Below are 20,361 nucleotides of genomic sequence, written 5' to 3'. Positions count from 1 at the left end.
TGATTGATAATACTATTAAATAGCAAGTACCTTTATTATTATTATTATTATTATTATTATTATTATTATTATTATTATCATTATTATTATTATTATTATTATTATTATTATCATTATCATTATCATTATAAAGCCTAAGTTAAACACCTTTTTTCTGTAGCCTTTTTTGCATTTTTATCTGAGTGCATTGGTATTTTTCTATTTTTTTTTACTTTTAAAATTAACATTTTAGTTACAAGATTATTAGAGATTTTTTCAAATCCAGTAGCCTTTACACCAATCTGTTTAAACAGTATTAGGGCTAGGCGGCTCACCAGGTGGTGCAACTTTAGGTACATTTGCATCAATGAGAAACAAAGTGGTTGTTTTATGTCTAACTGTCTTCTGTATGTAGCCTTAATAACATGAACTATACAGGTGCTGTCCGGTGAGTTGTTTGGGCTGTGAACGCACCACCCAGTTCTCATGGGCGGAGTTTCTGCTGAAGTCTATAGCCGGCGGAGCAGAGTGAGAGGAGTCACACATTTGGAGGAGAGAGGATACTCACCTGTTGAACTGCAGCCTTTTGCGTTAAATACACGTTTATTCTCTTGTTTTCCTCGGAAATTATCGCAGTCTGAGAGCCTTCAGGATGACGGACACTCTTTTACCAAACGGCATTAAAGACAGCGGGGGAGATAGCAGTTACTTCAAAAAGGTGAGTTTTGTCTCGAGTCACTTTGTAGCGAAATATATCAGTCTACGTCATGAAGACTTCACTGACAGGGAGATACCAGCGCAGATTTTACAGTTTAAAATGTCAAATAACGACGAATGTTTCTAACATGTTTACGATTTAACTGGAGCCTTTACTTTATATTTCCAGCAACTATCTCAGTGCATGCCCTCAAAACATGATAATATAATGGGTTTTTTTCACTGCTAAACGTTAATAACGTTACTTTTCGCCAGTAGTGTAAAGTAACCAAGTACATTTCAATTTTCGAACTTTTAGTATTTCCATGTTTTGTTACATTTGACTTCGACTCCACAAAAATTCAGGGGTAAATATTGTACTTTTTCTCCTCTCTCTCTCTCTCTATATATATATATATATATATATATATATATATATATACAGCTTGATAAACACATTCATATATCAATAATTGCCATTTGGTTTAAGTAAATTAGATGCCAATACTTTTGTACTTTTATTTGAGTAGCATTTTGAATTCCTAAACTTTAGTACTTTTACTTACTTAAGTACAAGTTGTGAATACTTCTTCCACCTCTGCTTGTTGTGCTGTATAAAGTTAGCCTACCCGTGTTATCACGTTCTTTATTTTTGGGTAGGAACTGACAGAGGAATCGTGTTTTGGCAATATATTAAATACAATTAATTTTTTTAAAAAAAAACATAAAAAAATAATTTACAAGTTGATTTCTTTTTTTACAACACAGTTTCAGTCTTCAATTTAGCAGAATTCTCCAGAAACTCTGTGTCACCAGCAGCAGCAGCAGCAGCAGCAGCAGCAGCAGCAGCAGCAGCAGCAGCAGGAACACAGCCCTGTCAGCTTCAGCTGGTTCTGTGTGTGTGTATTACTCCAAGAATAGCTATATCTCCTAAACTAATAGCCAGAAACTGAAAAGGCCAGTGACCAAACATCCCATAATTAGATTGTCAAAGGTGTGAGGGTGATTGACAGTTAGCCTGCCTGGTAAACTCTGGTGAGATTAGCCTCCTTCCCTTAGACAATCACAACAAACGGCTATTGTGTTTAAGGGAACCCTGTAAGCCACTAAAGCCCTGACTTTTGACCTTTTTATTGATTAACAGTATCTTACAGTTGCACACATGGGAGGTGCTCTGGATAACCGCATCAGTTGAATGATTGAAATGTAAATGTAAGTGCCAGGTTATCTTAATTGGTAGATCAGATAAAAAAAGAGTTTGCCCTGCCGGTGTTTGTGTTGAAGTTGACGTCTCATTCATCATGTAAATAGGCTGATGAGCTGTCATTATGTAAGTAATTACCATTTACTGAAAAGGGACCAGGAGGAACCTCTCTAACCAGTTTTCCTGCGACTGTAACGTTTTCAGGAGCTGTAAATTGGTCTAGTGAGGCTATGAGAGAAGCACTTGGCATTGGTTGAGTGATAACCTGTTTTTACTGTGTTCCCAGTCTGCGGTCCATGTCTCATTCCTTCGTATTTGTACTAGTGTCCTCAACCGGAGTGTTTTTACAGACAAGCTTGTTTAGATGGGCATCTGAACAGGGCCTTTGTGTCTTTCAATCCCCCGAATCCCCTTCTGAACGCTGTCTGGATTTAGGCTTTATGCTGCACTTCCTGTGACTATATACAGGTCAGTGGGAGCCAGGGCTGGGCAATGCCACAGGGCATGATGGGAGACTGCAGAGACTAATATCTCAATCACAAACTGCGCTACTGTAACACACATTTTAGAGCCCTTTTTTTCTTTCCCTTTCGTTCTCACTCTTATTCCATTTCTCATTGTTGATCACAATAGAGTCTCTCATTGCAGAAACAAGGCTTGTACGTTGGTTGAAACCACAAAGCAATGAGTTTGCATTTTGTCATGTGAAAGACATTTGCAATTCGGAAACTTTTTTGGTCAAATTTTGTCCAATTGGAGCCAAAGATGATCTTTGCTCCCATTTTCAGTGCCCCACTTTCTCCTGGGTGAAAACGGGTTTAATTATTTACAAGGCCGATGCTCTAGGGAACTGTTGTGGTTCAGGGCTGCCTTCCCAGCCCTCCACTGTTTCATCTCCAGCAGGCTGAGGTCCGACTGCAGGATGGAAAGATGGCAGAACTAAAAGCCGAATCGGCATGAATCGTCTCCATATCCACCTCGGCCAACAAGAGCATTGACGTAGCATCTGGCCCGAGGCCGTCCTTGAGCCAGACCACAGACACAAATTGACAACATGTGTCCTGGTGCAGGAACCAGACAAGCTCCCTAAACTTGGAAACACACTTTAATTCTCTTTGCAGTTTTTGTATTCTAAAAAAGACAAAAAAAACAGCTATAGGCATGGGAGGATATTAAAATGACTTGTCACGATTATCCTCGCCTGGATAATTGTTATTCAAGATATTTTCCCGATTATCCTGAAAACATGCCTTGAGCTATTTGAAAGGCACTAAAATGTACTGGAATTACTTTACCTTACATTGCATGTTTTTAATGAACATTAGTAAATGAAACCCCTCAGTAATCTGACTGGAGTGAATTTTGAGCAACTGAGCACATTCAGTGTATGTTTATAGGGTGAGCAAACCATTACAAATGCGTAATGCTGCCAAGGGTGGTTGTGGGCTGAATCCTCTGCTTGGCCGGTTGCCAGTCTTAATCACCAGTTGTATTATCCAAATATCCCATGAACCATTGCTGTACATGTTCTTTATGAAGCCCTGGTTATGCAACAGCAGAATTATGGGCTGTTTGATGGATATGATAACAGACAGGACTGTCTTTGTGTTTTGCTGTAATTAAGTATTTTGTACGCTAGAGACAGGCTGTACTGTTGGTTGCCAGGAGGTAGTGAGTGGTTCCATGAGCAAGGCAGAGGCATAGCCATTGCTATTTGTCCAATTCCATGTGCCACTTGAATGTAAAGCTCTATGTTGTCACCCACACCACTTTGTTTACCAACATATTGTCCCAGAAAAAATTCAAATTGAAAAGAATCTCAAAAAAGACAACATGCAATAATGTTGGTGATGTCATGTTTGTATGTAAACAAACACCAATATTGAGGTGATGTCCATATATCGCACAATAACACAGATAGCGTAGAATTAATCTAGTGTCTGTCAATATATCGTAAAATAACTCAAAACGGTCAAAATGATCGTCATGTCAACATATCGTACGATTAACTGATAGCAATAAAATGATCTAGGTAATGTCCATATGTCGTAGAATAAATCGATAACGTAAAAATGATTGAGGTCATGTCTCATAAGATAAGTTTGAAAACATGTGGTTATGTTCATATATTATGTATGATAGGTCTATAACCACAAAAGTCTTCATCTCACGTCCATATCATACATCGTTTTATAGCGTGCTATAAACTGCTATGGTTACAATCAACCTCTAGCCACTCCTTGTCTCTAAGTCAAACATACACCGGTGTTTCTGACGTAATGATGACGTGACAACATACTCCAATAAGTCGACGCCCTACTGCGATACTAAGAATAGCTCCTGCATCTGGCAGCCTCGATACGTCTCTATTGTGAAATGAACCAGGCTCTCATTTGTGTAAATGGTTAATCATTACACTGGCAGGTCTCTGAAGTGTTTGCACAGTACGCCCCAGTGAGTGCCGTAGAGGGTTTAATCTGGGTCTTTGTGCAACCATTTGACCTAAAATGTTGACAAATGTCCTTGAGAAGGACGCTGTCACTTCTTAGTTGTACAATTATTACGTAAAAAATGTTTTTTTAGTGGCATTTTCTTCTTCATTCGACAGTAGACAGTGTGGAAGCAGACAGGAAACAAGGGAGGAGAGACAGGGGAATGAAATGCAAAAGTATAGCATGTTGCAGTTATGTGGAATGCGCCGCTAAATATTTGGTCCCCCTTCAATAGTTGTTGACTCCTGTCTAACCTTATGGTGTAAAAAAGGATGTATATTTTGGTTTTGTAGATATTTTAAACAACAAGGAAAAAGTCGCACTGCATATATCTGTGACAGGTCTTCCAATAAGTCTTAATTGTGCACAAGTGTCACTGATCATGTGACAAACTAACCTCAGGAAACCACAAGATATAGGATTGGATAAATGACATGAGCTCATCTGTATACTTCTGGTGTCTTTATGTTGGAAGCCAGTGAGGGAATGTACCCTTGTCACAACACAATGAGGTGCGATGGAAAGGCTTCTATTGTGTTTTGAAGCTCTGTAATATCAGGTGAGATGTAGCACCATGCAATGTAAAATTTGACTTAATTCAATTCGCAAGAAAGGAATTTCCAAAGCAAAGAAAATCCCCTAAACAGAGTATTGATGGGAAATAACATGAATAAATTCCTAAATTCCATCTTTGGTGCTAACCTGTAATGGCTGTTGCATTCATGCACCACTCATCTCAGCGATAATTCCTTATATAGTGGTCCCAAATTGAAATGCTATTTTAACCTGACAGAAGTGCTTTGGAAATTAGATTCAGAATGTCGAGCATGAGTGAAAGCATCCTTTTACATTTCATTTAGCTGACACTTGTATCCAAAGCCACTCCCAATAAGGGCATTAAACTATGGAGAAACAAGATCCCTTAAGGTTCATTATCTATCAACATTAGCTCAAAAAAGATGGATTTTCAGTCTGCGACGGAAGATGTGTAGGCCTTCTGCAGTCCTGATGTCAATGGGGGGCTCGGTTTGTTAAGGGGTACCTGGGACCCATTGGTATGGAGGGAGTAGCGAGCCGACTGGCTTGTGCACGTGCTGGAGTGTAATGTTTGAAGCCCAGCATCTTTTCTTGAGCGGTGCATAGGACAGTAGAATCTTTCTTAGTCACAGTTACTAAGTCTGCCTGCATAGCATCAAGCTTGTTAGCTTCTCGATTGAGGCTAGTACCTAGCTCCTCACGAAGCAAGGTCCTCACCACTTCAGCAATGGATTTACTCTCTTCGTCTGTCAGCAGTTTAGCCGATTTTCCCTTTGCCTCCGGCATTCCTAGCACTTGTCAAGAGGTGATTCAGCGTGAAATGATTTAAACGTGTGATAATAGCGGGATGTTGTGGGGAGCTCAAGTCTCACGCAGCCATTACGTTCACGCGGTCAACCGGAAGTCATCTCAGGAGTGGAATGCTAAACCATATCCTGGATGTAGAAAGGAACGGATCCGATTACACCCAGGAGGCCAGTATCGGTGTCTTGAAGCGGATTGGGGCAGTGGGAGCTAAAGGTGAATTGCTCCTTGTGATAGATGTCTGAGGAATTGCTTTGTAATTGACCTTGTGGCTCTGTGTCATCTATACTCACAGGAATGTTGCTACGTTTAGTTTTGTTGACTTCTGAGGTTATCTACAAACTGAATCATGTTCTGCTGACCTCATCATACTTAGTCAGATAAATAAATACAAAGCAAATGAGTTGAGGACTGTAAACTAACTGGTTATTCTAAGCAAACAGGTTTCTGTGCTGCTTACTGGATGTTTCCATTGTCATACACTGCAGACCACACCTCTGCTGAGTCAGGCCGTATGAATGTCTCAGGCCACTTTATCTGGAGTGAGGGACTTAGTTATTGGGACAAGGACACACAGTACAGGCCGTACACATAGAGTAACAGCACCATGTGTTTGATTTAAGGAACAAGGTGCAGCTTCTTCCACACCCAACGAGTATACATGGATAAACTGTGACATCATTACATTGTTAGAGCCTAATGAACAAAAATGGTGATGTCAGGGGAATGTTTAAATAAATGATGTCTTGTCATTTAAAGGAAATAGGTAATAAATTAATCTGGGCAAACGTTTTAAGAACAAATTCCTGGCAAATTGAGGTCCCTTTTGAGTTTTATTACATTTCAGATTTCAATACATTTCAGAGAAAACAATTATAAAACCAAATGTATAAACAAAAAGAGTTAAAATAAGAATTTGCAATACATTTAATTAAATATGTTAATGAAAACAAATGACCTCAATGTTAAATGTCCAATTACGTATAAATGAATGGAATATAACTAACTAAGTCAATTTGAGAAAATGTCCACATTGCACTATAACATTTAACATTGAAGATGACAAACACGTGCAGATGGTCAGTTTTGGCCCTGACTAAACTCTCTGAACGAGAAGAAATAGGCTTTTTCGGTAGTTTGTACAATCAATGTTCATGATTATCATCAACAAGATTTCAGGGGTGCTTTTTTCTTTATCAAATAATATGCTGAATAATGTCTAGATTGAAAAACTCTTTAAGTCATTCAAATGTTAGAATACTGCTTTTATCCAAAGCATACACTTCAAAACCGTAGATATGCCTAGGGAAGCAATATGGGTTGAAGTATCTTGCCCGAGGACACTTTTACATGTTGACTACAGGGACTGGGGATCCAACCAATCACCCTTGAACTTATGGATTCCCATTTTACACCTTGAAGCCACAACCACTTCCTTAAAAGTATTTTTCTGTCACTCAAAAACCCAAAGATATTCACTTTAATAAGAAATAAAGCTGAGAAACGCAGGAATCTCCATGTTGTGCTGGAAACTGCATTTTCTGACACGTTTCTAATACAAAATGACTTTAATGTTTAATCAATTATCAAAATGATAACAATTAAGTATCTAAAGATAAATACTGAGTTTGCCTGACTTTATGTTATGTTATTAACGAAATGATTGTACCATATTAAACATGAATGAGGTCATTTTCGTAGTCCTTCTTGCAGTTTGCACATTTTTCTCAATGCCCGTGTTTTTATTTACCCAGGATTTTATCTCCTTATGACACATTTTCCCTTTCCTCCCTGTCTCAGGGTTGCAACCCGTTTGCAGCGACTGGACGGAGCAAACTGCAGAACAGACGGGCCACTGTGAACCAGCAGATCATCAAACAGATGAGGATGAGGGCTGGAGCTGAGAACCTGCTGAAGTAAGAACTCAAATGATGACTGATAAACATGCATGTATCTGTGTCTGCTTGTCTCTCGCGCCATTTCCTCCTTTTTTATTTTTTGAAATGGATTGCTAGTCAGTTATGTAATCGTGGTATTTGTGACGCTAGTAAACTGCAGTCGGTGTGTTGATGTCGTTTCAAGGTTTCAAGGTTTTATTGGTCATATGCACAGCATATACAACATATATGTTGGCAATGAAAATCTTATATCCCATGCTCCTCCAACAACTCAACATACATGGTGCAAATAAGATATCGTGTCCTTCATTCGTCTGTCATGAGTTGTCATGAATTCTCAGACATACTTAAAACAACACCGGGGGACTGACAAGCATTAGGTAACATCTCCAAGAGGAGCATTCCATGAACCATGAAAACAAAGAGCTGCGTTTTGTGGTTTAGGAAATCAGAATACTTGCTTTATTCCTGGCAAAATGATGTTCCTTTTGAGTTTTATGACATTTCCGAATTCTATACATTTCAGATAAAAAAATAATAACAAAACTTATATAAACATAAGAAGTGAAAATAAATATATTTATGAAAACAAATGACCTCAATGTTAAATGTCCAATTACGTATAAATGAAATAGAATACAAATTGTATATAAAGATAAGAAGTTAATGTGAGAGTGTCCACATTGCACTACAACATTTAACATTTATATCACCATAATAAGTATTCGTTAACATTTTCTTGATATATTTCACAAGGGTTGTCTGCTGATGGTAAGTTATGATTGTTAATATCTGTCTGAGCATGATTTTTGATCATGGTGGACTTGAGAAAAACGTTTTATCCAGTGACTAGGAAAAGTTTAAACTTATGTTGTAGAGTTAAAAGGTGTTTTTACTCCGGAAGAAGATGTGACGAGGTCAGCAGCTCTCAGAACAAATTCATATCTCATCCATGGGATATAATAACAGAGACATTTCCTCCTCTCTGCTGAAAACCTGTTCCTGCAAGATTGAATGGCTGATTTGAGATCAGATTACTCAGCAGGTACAATGCAACAGAGAAAAAGGAGGAAGTTTACAGTCCTCTCATACACCTTGAAACACTTTTTATTTGACTGGGGACCTTTCCTAACAAAAAGCTATTATGCTGATTGATGTTTCCTACTTATTAACATACAACCTTGCCTAAAGGTAAAACACACTGTTAAGTATCATTGTGAACCCTTAGCTCCGCTCCACCAGTCCAAAGTAATGTGCATGTTTACACAGTTTCTACAGTATGTTTAAGGGCTTTCCATTGCACTTGACCAACAGTGCAGCGTGTAACTCTTTAAGGTTGTTGTTATTCTCACTCTTCACACCAATGCGTCAGACGACCTAAAGAGAACATAGGTGATCCTCATAAATACTGTCCTGTACTCAGTCCCTGTTATTCAGTCCCCCCCCCTGTTCAATGGTAGACAGAGGTTTTGGTTTCCTCTGAAGAGCTGACATGTTGGGTATCATCAGATATCTTTTGTGGTGTTATGTAAGGCTATCATATTTCAGGAGATCATTCAAGGAGATAAAAAAAAATGTGTGCTGTTGCCGGGCGAATCAGATGGCCTTTTCATTACTTTTTAGATTAGATTAGATTTCCTTTATTAATTTGGGATGTTTGTTATTCACAGCAGCATGTAAACAAAAGCTTGCATTGAACATTTTATTAAATAGAGAATAACACCCAAAATGTATAAGAGTAAAAAGCCTTTGCAGACCATTTACTTGCACCAAAAACTATACAGGAAAGGAAAAAAAAACCTGAATCAGAATAGGGTCCCTTACAGCTATGTGTCTTCCAACAGTGCATCATACAATACACTCCAGACAGAAAAAGACATAAAACAGTGCAAGAAAATTGAAGAAAAAAACAGAAAAAAGTGAAAATGCAGGATTACGTTATTTTCTAAAGGCTGCTATTTAAAACAAACTGTATTTTGCTATCACTGCGGCTAAAGAAAACGAAAGGTGAAACAGTGCAATGAAGCCTTACATTCTCCTGCTGACTGAGATTCAGCTCGGTGTTTGTGTGTGTGTGTGTTGTTTCCATTAGGCCTGTCTAAGCCTACTGTCAGCCTCAGAAGCCCCCACATTCCTCCAGTACTTCACATAGTCTGTCCAGCCAAGGCCAGGGGCAAATGGACTGTGTGTGTGTGTGTATTTGTGTGAGTGTGTGTTTGTGTAAGTGTCCTCTCCAGCCCAGCTGCAGCCCAGAGAACAGCCTGGGTGCATTTTTGAGTAGCAGGTACGCTCCTAGCTTTATTTTTATGCTCTTAAATGATATGCCAGACTGCAGTTTATTCATCCATCTGGTTGCCATGGCTATCTAACCTGTTTGGAAATCCACCTGTATTGCCATGTGAAAAACAGATTCACTTAGACAACTATTCAAATATTCCAGAACATTTACATGGAAATTGGGCCAAGTATGTAACAAAATAGCAGCGTCAATAGGTCATGAGTTTGTCCTTATGGCGAATGTAGCGTTATTCCTTATTGTTTTTATTTAGGACACTGTGTGCTGTCTGCGTCTTTTTTTTCTCATTTAGCCGTCAACCTCTCTTTTTTCTCCTTTCCTCTTGTTCTGCATTCCTCTCACTATCAGCAACAGGTGGAGTCAGTCTGGTCAAACCAGTTCTAATCTCCTTTTCTATTTTTTTCCCTTTCTCTTCTTTTGTATTTGCTTCTAATCTTTCCTCGCTGCTCTTATCAGTAATAATGGAAGAGAGAAAAAGACTGACAGGTTTACAACAACAGAAATGCAAAGTAAACACCCGTATGCAGTGCTTTAAAGGACTACTTTATTTAGTGTTGCACTACATTTAACAAAAACAGTGGCCACGATTTTCTCACTTCTAGTCTGGCCAAGATGTTTCCTGTTTGTAACCCAACAGATATTTATTGGTTATTAGTTAAGATGTTATTTAAACTTTAGAAAGCTCCATTAGAGCCACAGAACACAGTATACAACTGTGTTTCCCACGCTGTATAGTAACCCTCTCCCTTGTAAAGCTTTAAATAATAAAGAGTAATAACATTGGTCAACACCTATTACTATCAGATATTTTGGCAGATATCAATCTGCCAAAAACTGAAAAACTGCTTTTCCGGAAAAGAGGATGAGGGAAGTTTAGTAAAACCACACTTGCCGGTTCACTGTCCGATTCCCACGCTCTGTGGGATGATATTAGATATTAAATTAGATATTAATAACAGCCTCTGAGCTGGCGGGCTGGCATCAATTCTAGCCAAACCAAAGCACATCCACCTCCTCCATCCTGATGGATTCCCCAGGCCAAAACTCCTCAAGAACTGTTCAGCAGGCCAACAGGAAGTGATGCTGTTATTATCAAAAGTGTCGTAGAGGAGAACTACAGTCAGCAATTTAAGAGCATGAATCAAGACCAAACAGCAGAGCACCAGTTTTGAAGATCTAACTATTGGAAGGTACAATAGTTTCCATGGACTTCTGAAAAGTGTTGAGAATGCTTCATTACACAGAAAAATGACCAATGTTAAGTGGCCCTAGTATGCTTTTTTGGCCCTAGGTTCTCCTTTTCCTGTAGTGTGTTTCTCTCCCACACATTCCCCCATTGGACTCCTTTGTTTACTTCAGTAACATATTGACATCCTTATGTAACACTCGCTCCAACACATTGTATGTGATAGGCTAAGGGACGGGACATCTCTAAGCGGTTGAGCAATCACAACAGAGCCAGCCAGCTAACCAATCAGAGCAGACTGACTTCTGGTTTCAGACAGGGGGTGAAAGAAGTGCTGCAGCACAGACAGTATGATACAAATAAAGAGCTTTCTGAACATTAAAGCATGAAAACATGTACAGTACAGTAGAGGCACAACATGCAAATATGAACCTGAACATTTGAATAATAAGATCTGTATTGATCCCCAAAGGGAAATTCAAGTGTCAAGGCAACTGAATCATTTTAGTGACTGCTTTTTCCACATACCGGTATGCTACATATTTTATGAAGTTTTAACTTTGATAATGAAAAAAAACTATGATTAATTTAAATAATATTATATTGTATCCTTCCAAAGACCTGTTTTTTTCTCATTTCTTCCCTTGGACCTTCATCCTAATTATTAACTTGACTTCTGCCCTGTCAGTGGTTTCTTCACATCTCACCTCTCTTGTTATGTGAAGAGTCACTTCCTGTGTAATGACAGGGTAGAGAGAGGGATCAGGTGACAGTGACACATCTCCAGACAGGAGTTTGGGTTTTGTGTGTGTGTTTAGGTAGGCTCCCATTGGACACAATAGAGATTGGCTTGGGATTCCCTGTGAAGCAGCGATAAGGATACCGTGAGAGCACTGAGGGTTGTGTGTGTGTTTTCTTATATCACCATGGATGCATGTGATTTTCCGTTTGCAACTGACAATGCATTATAAAATCAGCTTTACAAACGCTCCATTCCCTTTCCCTCTGTATGCTATGATTCACATTCATCTTTCACTTGACAACACACACAATCTTATCTCTGTTGTGCAGTGAGCCATTTCCCCTTGTGTACACACACACACTGTAATGTTCTGATGTTCCCAGCGCCAACACATATATTATTATTATTATTATTATTATTATTTGTATCTAACATATATGTAGAAGTCATGTGTTTGCACGCAAGTGGTCTAAAACATCTATTATACCATGGTTAAGAGCTGATGAACTACACAGGGATTGCAACTGTGAGTCACACTTGATGAAGCTGTAGTGTGCTGGAGAGTAAATCAAGTGCACAGCAGGGCCAAGTGACGCACGTCTGTGGTTAGGACTGCCATGGGAAGCACACTTGTTTTAATAATCAGCTGCAGGAAAGTTAGGCTAAGTCAAAGTGGATAAAAACAAGTCTCTTTATTTGAAGTTTCATAACCCATTTTGTCCCAATTTTTCATTTTCTGTTTTCCTCCAATCTCTCCCTTGTGCAGGGCTACATCTAACAACAAGGTCAAAGAGATGGTTCTGTTGGAGCTGAGCTACGTCAACTCCAACCTGCAGCTGCTGATGGGACAGCTGGAAGGACTCAACAGCTCGGTGGAGGTCTACCAGAACACCCAGTAAGTCCAATTAATACTGATTCTATTAATCGCGCCGCCAGTGTAATAGTGATGACACATTATTGTAGAACGACCAGGAAGTTAGCATCACAAGAGCCCCCTTGATAAAAAAACAACAACAGGGTTTTAACAAAGGTTTTTCAAATATTGCAGCCAATAGGATCTGTAGCAAACACACACACACACACACACACACACACACACACACACACACACACACACACACACACACACACACACACACACACACACACACACACACACACACACACACACACACACACACACACATAGTTAAAGGATAGATGCATCACCAGAACTGAAAAAGCATCACGTCACCACCGCTAAGCTGAAGGCTAATGTTTGGCGTGCTGACGAGATGTCTCATTTAGCCACTTGAAACCGCGTTTTTAAAACACATAAATGCATCAGACATTCACCATTGGCAAATGTACTGACCTATTTTATATCATACTGTATACCACATACCTTATTTCAGTCCACCAAGAAAAAGTAATTCAAAAAGAAAATGACATGGAAAGATAATTCTAAAATGCTAACTGATTTTAAGGTCATTCCTACTACTTTGTTACAAGTTACATTATAAAAAGTAATAAAAGTAGAGTCGTAGCAGCGCAGAAGTTTCTACACGTGCCGTACAAGCGCTTATGAAAGGCAACCACAAAAGAAGCTCTCGTGAGGCTGCAACTTATTTTGCAGGTTTGTTTGTTACCCACAAAGCTATTTGGCACTGTTGGTTCAAACTTTCCTCATCAATTAAAAAAAAACTGTGGTTCTGTTGTCAGTAGCAATGCATCCGCAGGCAGTAGAATGTCATTACTTACATTTTTTCCGAATTAAAGGTTAACTTTCTTGCCAACTGCCTGTAATGAGGCTATGGAAGAAATTGCGTGTTAATATGCAGCTAGAGCTTTCCAGTGTAGACACAAATGACCCTGGCCTAAAGCTTCAAGTCATGCAAAGTCCTTAATCTGTAGATCTAAACCTCAGACTTCTACTCGAACAAATTTAAAAAGAAGCGTAGACACAGTGTTGATTGGCAGCCAACAAGAGACTGATCTGGCTCTGATGCCTTGTGGTTAAGCCATCACACACTCTTGTAGATGAAAGGCGTGATGACAGAGGAGGAAAGAAAATAGGTGTATGGAGGAAGAGCGTGACATAAAGAAAAACACCAAGACCAAGTGGAACAGTTTGTTGTTGGTGAACTGGACTGGCTGGTTTCTGTGAGACAATGCACAAAGCAACAAGGAAGCTAGGAGCTGAACTTGTATGCAAACTAAGATTAACACAGAGTTCAAAGCTGCTCTCAGTGGGTTTGATGATCAGGTGTGTGGGAGGCTGTGGTGTTTTCTTCTTCAAAGACAAGCCAAGTTTATGGGGCGTGGATGAAAATGCAGTATGTATGTCATGAGGATGCATGGTTTAGCTTTAGTAAGACACAGAACTTTATGACAGTGATTTGGAAATCTAAAGGTTTATTGAAGTGTTGACAGATATCTGAAGATTGGCACCTGTCTGCTGTAAATAACGTCTAACCCACTGACTGACACTTAGCTTAACATATCACAGTGGTGCTTTGTAAAGGAAAGCATACTGTTGACAGAAAGCAAACACTTCAGTGGCTTTGTCCCGATTTTCTAAATATCCAAATGAGAAACTGTAGGCAAGATAAAAGTTTTCCATTCGGAACATATCAAATGTTTTAGTGTTAAGCGTAATCATTAAACATGACAACATGTTTTTGCTCAGCATGCTTCTTTTCATATAAACAAACATAATGTCAAAAGAACATAATAAAAGTAAAATAATACATAAGTGAAGGAAAGATTTCAAAATGAATGTGTTTCACTGCTATGATCCACTGAGAGTACATTATCCTTCTCATTACACAGTTACTTACTAAAAAGAAAAAGCAACTAAGGTGAAATGTAGAAATAACCGTACAATTACATTATTGACCAATCAAGGATTAAACGTAGCCCTTTAAAAAATAAATCATAAGATAGTATTAGTCTTGCTGCTTTAACACATCTTTAATTGAAGCATGTCTTCGCACAGGTGGCCTTCTCATAAAAACACTTTAGACCTCAATGACCCATCTGCGCACACACACACACACACACACACACACACACACACACACACACACACACACACACACACACACACACACACACACACACACACACACACACACACACACACACACACACACACACTTCTGTAGAGGTTGCCAATGACAACAAATCACAACAGAGTGAAGAGAAAGGTAGGGAGATGGTCTAGGATTGAGGGAGATGGGGTGTTGTATAGTGGTAACTATGGTAACCTGTTTGAGGGTCCTAGAAAGAAATCTGAAAATGTTTTTTTCAAAGCACCTAGCTGTTACAATCAGACTGATTTTTCAATTCAAAAACATTTATTTGGTAATGAACTCCAGACCTAGTTAGGGGCTCTCTTTCATTAGCACACCCATATTTCGTTAGTTCGCTTCTCTCGGATCATATGGTATTATTTAAAATACAAACAATACCCTTAATGGTACTAAAAAACAACATTCACTTAAATGAAAAAAACTCAAACGAAAAACTATTTACAGTCAACATTAGACACCAACATATGTCAAAATAAATGTATGTAGTCCTTAAAAAAAAAAACTCCTTTTATTGCATTGCACAAACTCCTTAGAATAGTCTATTAGCTTTAAAAAATACATACAAATCTTTTCAATTCAAAAGCTGCAGCTTGGTACGAGGCCCAAGTGTTCTCCGTCACAGGGGATTAGAGCGACTCGAGTGTGGGAACACTCAGCCTTCTTGCCTGGCTCTCAGAGAAACACCTGCTCTATCCACAGACAATAGGCATTCTGGGAAACTACCATCATCTGTCCAACACTGTGTGTCCGAAAATGAGTGTTCACACCACTAGATCGACAAAAAGGTCATACAAACTGGTGTACAGGTAACACAGGAATATTGGATATGTTGAGAAAGTTCGAGCAGGTGTTTCAGTGGGAGGACACCACAATGGAGAGTCAGCCTCCTCCTACCAGCCTGAAATACAACCTCAGCGTAAAGCCAAAAACTTCTCCTCGCCTTTCTACCCTTTTTTCAGTCCTCTGTGGTTATTTCTCACCCAGACCAGATTCAGCTGGTTTTGGCATAAGGTAATGCATAACAGAAAGTACATATATGACTGGTGCAGTACACGTGCTGTACATAATGTTAGCGACCTCCTTGAACCGCCCCATTAGAAAAATAACAGTAACTCACTGTATTCTTGACAATCTTATCACTAACACTGTTGAACATTTATGAGATATTCATAAGTAAGTGTCACTCACCGTACCTAAATGTTTACTACTTGTACTGGGATTTGTGTTTGTTCAGTTCATCTGTGTTCAGGACTTGGACAACTAACTGAGATTACTTAGAGACAGTCTCTGAATCAGCACAGCCAAAGTGCTGACTAATGAAAAGATAAAGATATCAGCAGTACAGGATGCTGCATTCACTGTGCTACACTGCTGAGATAGCGTGGAAAGAATCATTTGCACTTGTCTATTATCTGAGATTACGCAGGAGAGACAAAGCGCTCAGCTCCCGCAACCTCATACAACTGGCTGCCTGATTTTATTACATATAAAATAGGGAAAGTGGTGTGAAATGATGACAAATGTAATGTGTTTTACTGGATTCAAATCATACAAAGAATTCTTAAATTAGTAGACTTTAATGAATACCATCATACTACAATTATTGGTTGCTAACCACAACGTGTCATTATGCCCTACTGCTCCCAGTTTTCATGCTAAGCTAAGCTAAGCTAACAGTCTATTGGCTCTAACTCCATATTTAACTGGCAGACATATTAAGGGTGTAGATCTTTTTTTATTAACTATGAGCAAGAAAGCAAATTAGCATACCTCCCAAATTACGAAACCATTTCTGTAAACCTGTGTCTTCTTGAATCAAACCACTACCACTAAAAGATTTTCTTTTTAAAATACCCCTTTAAAAATGTTAATGCTTGGCTGAGGTGGAAAACCAGGAAATTCAATCGAAAGAAAATGTAACAAAGCCCAATGGAAACAGAAGTAGCTAAAAAATGATGACGTACATTGACTACAGCGTCTTTGCAGAGACAAAAAAATCTCCCAGGAAGTCAGAATAGACATAGACTTGAATATATCAGTTTAATTTGTAACACAACAAAATGATAGTACACAATAAATACAGCCCCGGGTAAAATAAGAGACTAACCATAGTGAAACCGGAGAAACTGATAATGCTGAAGTGGTCTCTTATATTTTTACGGAGCTGCATATGCTGAGCTGTGCTTGACTGCTACAGCCATGGTCATCTGTTCCATGTGATGCACACTGGCACTTGTACAATCGGTGTGTGTGTGTGTGTGTGTGTGTGTGTGTGTGTGTGTGTGTGTGTGTGTGTGTGTGTGTGTGTGTGTGTGTGTGTGTGTGTGTGTGTGTGTGTGTGTGTGTGTGTGTGTGTGTGTGTGTGTGTGTGTGTGTGTGTGTGTATAAAGGGGGGAGTGATCTTCTGAGAGAGGCTTTCAACATTTCAGATTCCTTACAGAACTGATACCCTCATCCCCCATGGCCCTCCCTCTACCAAACCAGAGAAAAGCCTGCAGTGATCTCATCTGCAAGTCCTAATGGATTACACTGCAGCCTCTATCTGGCTCCGTCAGAGTTACTGATGAATGAGGGTTTCAGTGATTCACAGAGCCAGCATGCCAGAGGAATGCCGTCTTATCATCAAGTGATGAATGAGTGTGAGGATTTGTATCTTGTGCAATGAAAAGGCTGCTCAAAATCTTTTGTTGGAAAGAATCCTTATTGCAACAGTTTGGGTCAAATGGCACCAAGGTGCTGGACGTGCTTCTGTTGTGCACATTGGAAGTCAGGTTAGGGTAACAAAATGCCTCGTAAATCCAGACGCAACTCAAGCTCTTTTTTTTTTTTTAAAGCAGTCTATGTTGTAACACCTAATTTTCCTGCTTCAAGTAGGGGGAGGGATTGGTTTTTATTCATAGACTCCGTCTGATGCGCAGCAGGTTATATTTCCTCTGCTCTGATAACGAGCTGAACCTGCTTTCCATCTGTCAGCAGCAAAGACCTGCACCTTCATACGAACAGAAAGCATTACAGCTGAGATCAGAAGGGGAAGGTGAACCCGCTGTTTTATGGCAGCCTCTGTTTACTTTTTAGTGGGTTGAAGTAATGGAAGGTTAACGGCCAGCTCTGACGAAGAAGAGAGGAAAGACTTGTATGTGTTAGTAAAGCAGGGCCAATGATTTATCAACAGAGATGTGAGCCTTAACGGTACTCAGAGACATAGGGGCCCCATTCACCTTTTAAATCCTCCTACAGCACCATCTGTCCAATCTTGACTTCCCCCTTTAGGAAGATTTAACTTAACTTAACTTTCTCAGGTAACAAAAGCTGCTGCTGATGTGATCCGTGCACTGTACATATTATTGTTATTGATATTTTACATGAAAAACAATTCAACAAATAAATAAATAAAAATTGAAAATAATTATGTCTGTATACCAAATGGTAATCTTGGCACTAAACATACTATTATCATTTTTACAAATATTTGTATTTTCATTTTCATGCATTCAATACAGCCAAGATTTTTTATATTAAACAAAAAGTGAAAAACTAAACTAAAATAAGTAAAAATAAAACATGTTAAAAATGACAGTACCAGTATAGTAAATGTTTAGGATTCTAAATATAAATCATTTATAAAAAAAGTTATAAAAGTCTATAAAGTTGGTCATTGCATTGTTACTGAAGTTAGTCGTCCATTTGTTGGTCAAATCCAATGTTTAACATCATTAATAAAAGGCCTCCAATAAATACGGTCTGTCCCTTGAATATGCGAGATTTCCTCTCCAATGTAAGACATGATAACATCCCTAGTATCCAATGACTAATGCTTGGACAATGAGCCTTTTTCAAAGCTTAACATTTTTTTACCGTTAAGCAAACTGTGGTCTATAAATGTACGCTCATTTTAACTTTATTCATGCTTCCCGGGATATAAACCCAACAGAACAAGCTTGAGACATAATATTTTAACTTAGTCTGGCGTGACATCCCTAAAAAGGCTTGGTATGTTGTCAAAGGGAGATTCTTGTTTCATATCTTCAACCACACCTTAGTGCTAACCTATTAATGCTTTGTGTTTGGCACACATTATCCTTGCATTAAGTCCTTTTAATGTGAAGCCCTGCTGTATCATGTGTTGTCAGCACTTATTTTCTTTGTTGCCAGCATTTAGAACATCATTTAAAATATTAAAATATATTTGTGATTGTACAAGCTTCAATTTGCAACTTCCTTATCTTGGCAATAATAAATACAGTTTTAAATTGAGCATTAGATAACTCCTTGTTTCTGTCTTTCTGTTTACAGGGAAACTGCCAACATCCCCCTCATTGCTCTGGGTCTGAAGGAGACAAAAGACGTCGACTTCTCCACTTTCTTCAAGGTACAGAATAACCCCCTTTTATTACAGTAGATGTATAAAAATAGTTGATATTCATACTTGCCCATGTATCTAATGCAGGCATTTAATGATCTTTCAAGGACTTTTGGAGAAAAGAGGGACAGAATAATGCTGCTAAACTGCGTTATATCATCATTTAAGGGTATCTAACATAAACTATCTTAAAAAGGTTGTTATTGCTCCATATCAGGCACAGATGGTGCAGCCAACAACACCATGTGGATATTGTGACCACTAACCCTAACCCTAAAAATACATAGAAAGTCATAAGAAATGAAGAAATAAATAAAACCAGTATATGTTGATAATATAATGAAAACTGCTCATTTGCATGCAACATGTTTTACCCAAATTGTTAGGCGTTGGTTTTAATAATCATTACGATACTGTAAATTGACGTATTTGGGTCACGCTATCGGCGCCCTGTACTTCTGCTTTGAATGTATTCAATAAACATTTAATTATCCGACTATAAAAGATCTGTCTTCTTTACCAAAGTGGGTCAGCAGTTATTAAGACTAGCAGAGTTATCATGAAGGTATGTCCCAACGCGGGGAAGCACTCTCGTAAATGTCCTGACGGGAAATTTACAGCACATTGCATCCTGTTCTGGTTTACGGGCAGGCTTTGTGACTTTACGAGCATGTTAATGCTGCTCTACTTATTGGCTATCATCACGCGACAGTCTTAATGAACCGATGACTTGTACCTCTGATAGAATGTAGCTCTCACCATGAGACAGAGTGTCCTGCAATTAAGATCAACAGCACTCCCCCCAAAAACTGTCCATAACAAGTTGTATTGAGATGTTTTCACATTCTGACAGGACTTCATCTTGGAGCACTACAGTGAAGATGGCCACAGTTTTGAAGATGAGATCGCTAACCTGATGGACCTGCGACAGGTAGCACCCCCCTACCGTCTGATCTGACATTACGTGTTTATCATTTCTCTATTATTCTGACTGAAAAGAGTGGTTCATGAGTCCTAAACTTGGAAATCAGTTGGCATTTTAGCCCATCCTGGTTCCGTTGTCTAGAAGTCAATGTTTTGTTTGAGTGAGTTT

At 38.9% G+C, this 20,361-nt stretch overlaps 1 protein-coding gene across 2 annotated transcripts in view; it reads left to right on the top strand.

Moving 5' to 3' along the window:
* Positions 1 to 500: 500 nt before the first annotated feature.
* rhpn2 (rhophilin, Rho GTPase binding protein 2) overlaps positions 501 to 20,361 on the top strand; it is a 33,978-nt gene continuing 14,117 nt past the window's right edge. For both annotated transcript variants that reach the window (XM_063881443.1, XM_063881442.1), the window contains exons 1-5: positions 501 to 697; positions 7,513 to 7,628; positions 12,601 to 12,729; positions 19,202 to 19,277; positions 20,122 to 20,199. In XM_063881443.1, coding sequence (XP_063737513.1) covers positions 632 to 697; positions 7,513 to 7,628; positions 12,601 to 12,729; positions 19,202 to 19,277; positions 20,122 to 20,199 — 465 coding nt within the window. In that variant the 5' untranslated portion in view covers positions 501 to 631. The remainder of the gene's footprint in view (positions 698 to 7,512; positions 7,629 to 12,600; positions 12,730 to 19,201; positions 19,278 to 20,121; positions 20,200 to 20,361) is intronic.

The sequence above is a fragment of the Eleginops maclovinus genome, chromosome 4 (genome assembly GCF_036324505.1).
Source record: "Eleginops maclovinus isolate JMC-PN-2008 ecotype Puerto Natales chromosome 4, JC_Emac_rtc_rv5, whole genome shotgun sequence".
Classification (NCBI taxonomy): domain Eukaryota; kingdom Metazoa; phylum Chordata; class Actinopteri; order Perciformes; family Eleginopidae; genus Eleginops; species Eleginops maclovinus.
Note: the sequence above shows the minus strand (reverse complement) of the source record. Positions and strands in the feature narration are given on the sequence as shown.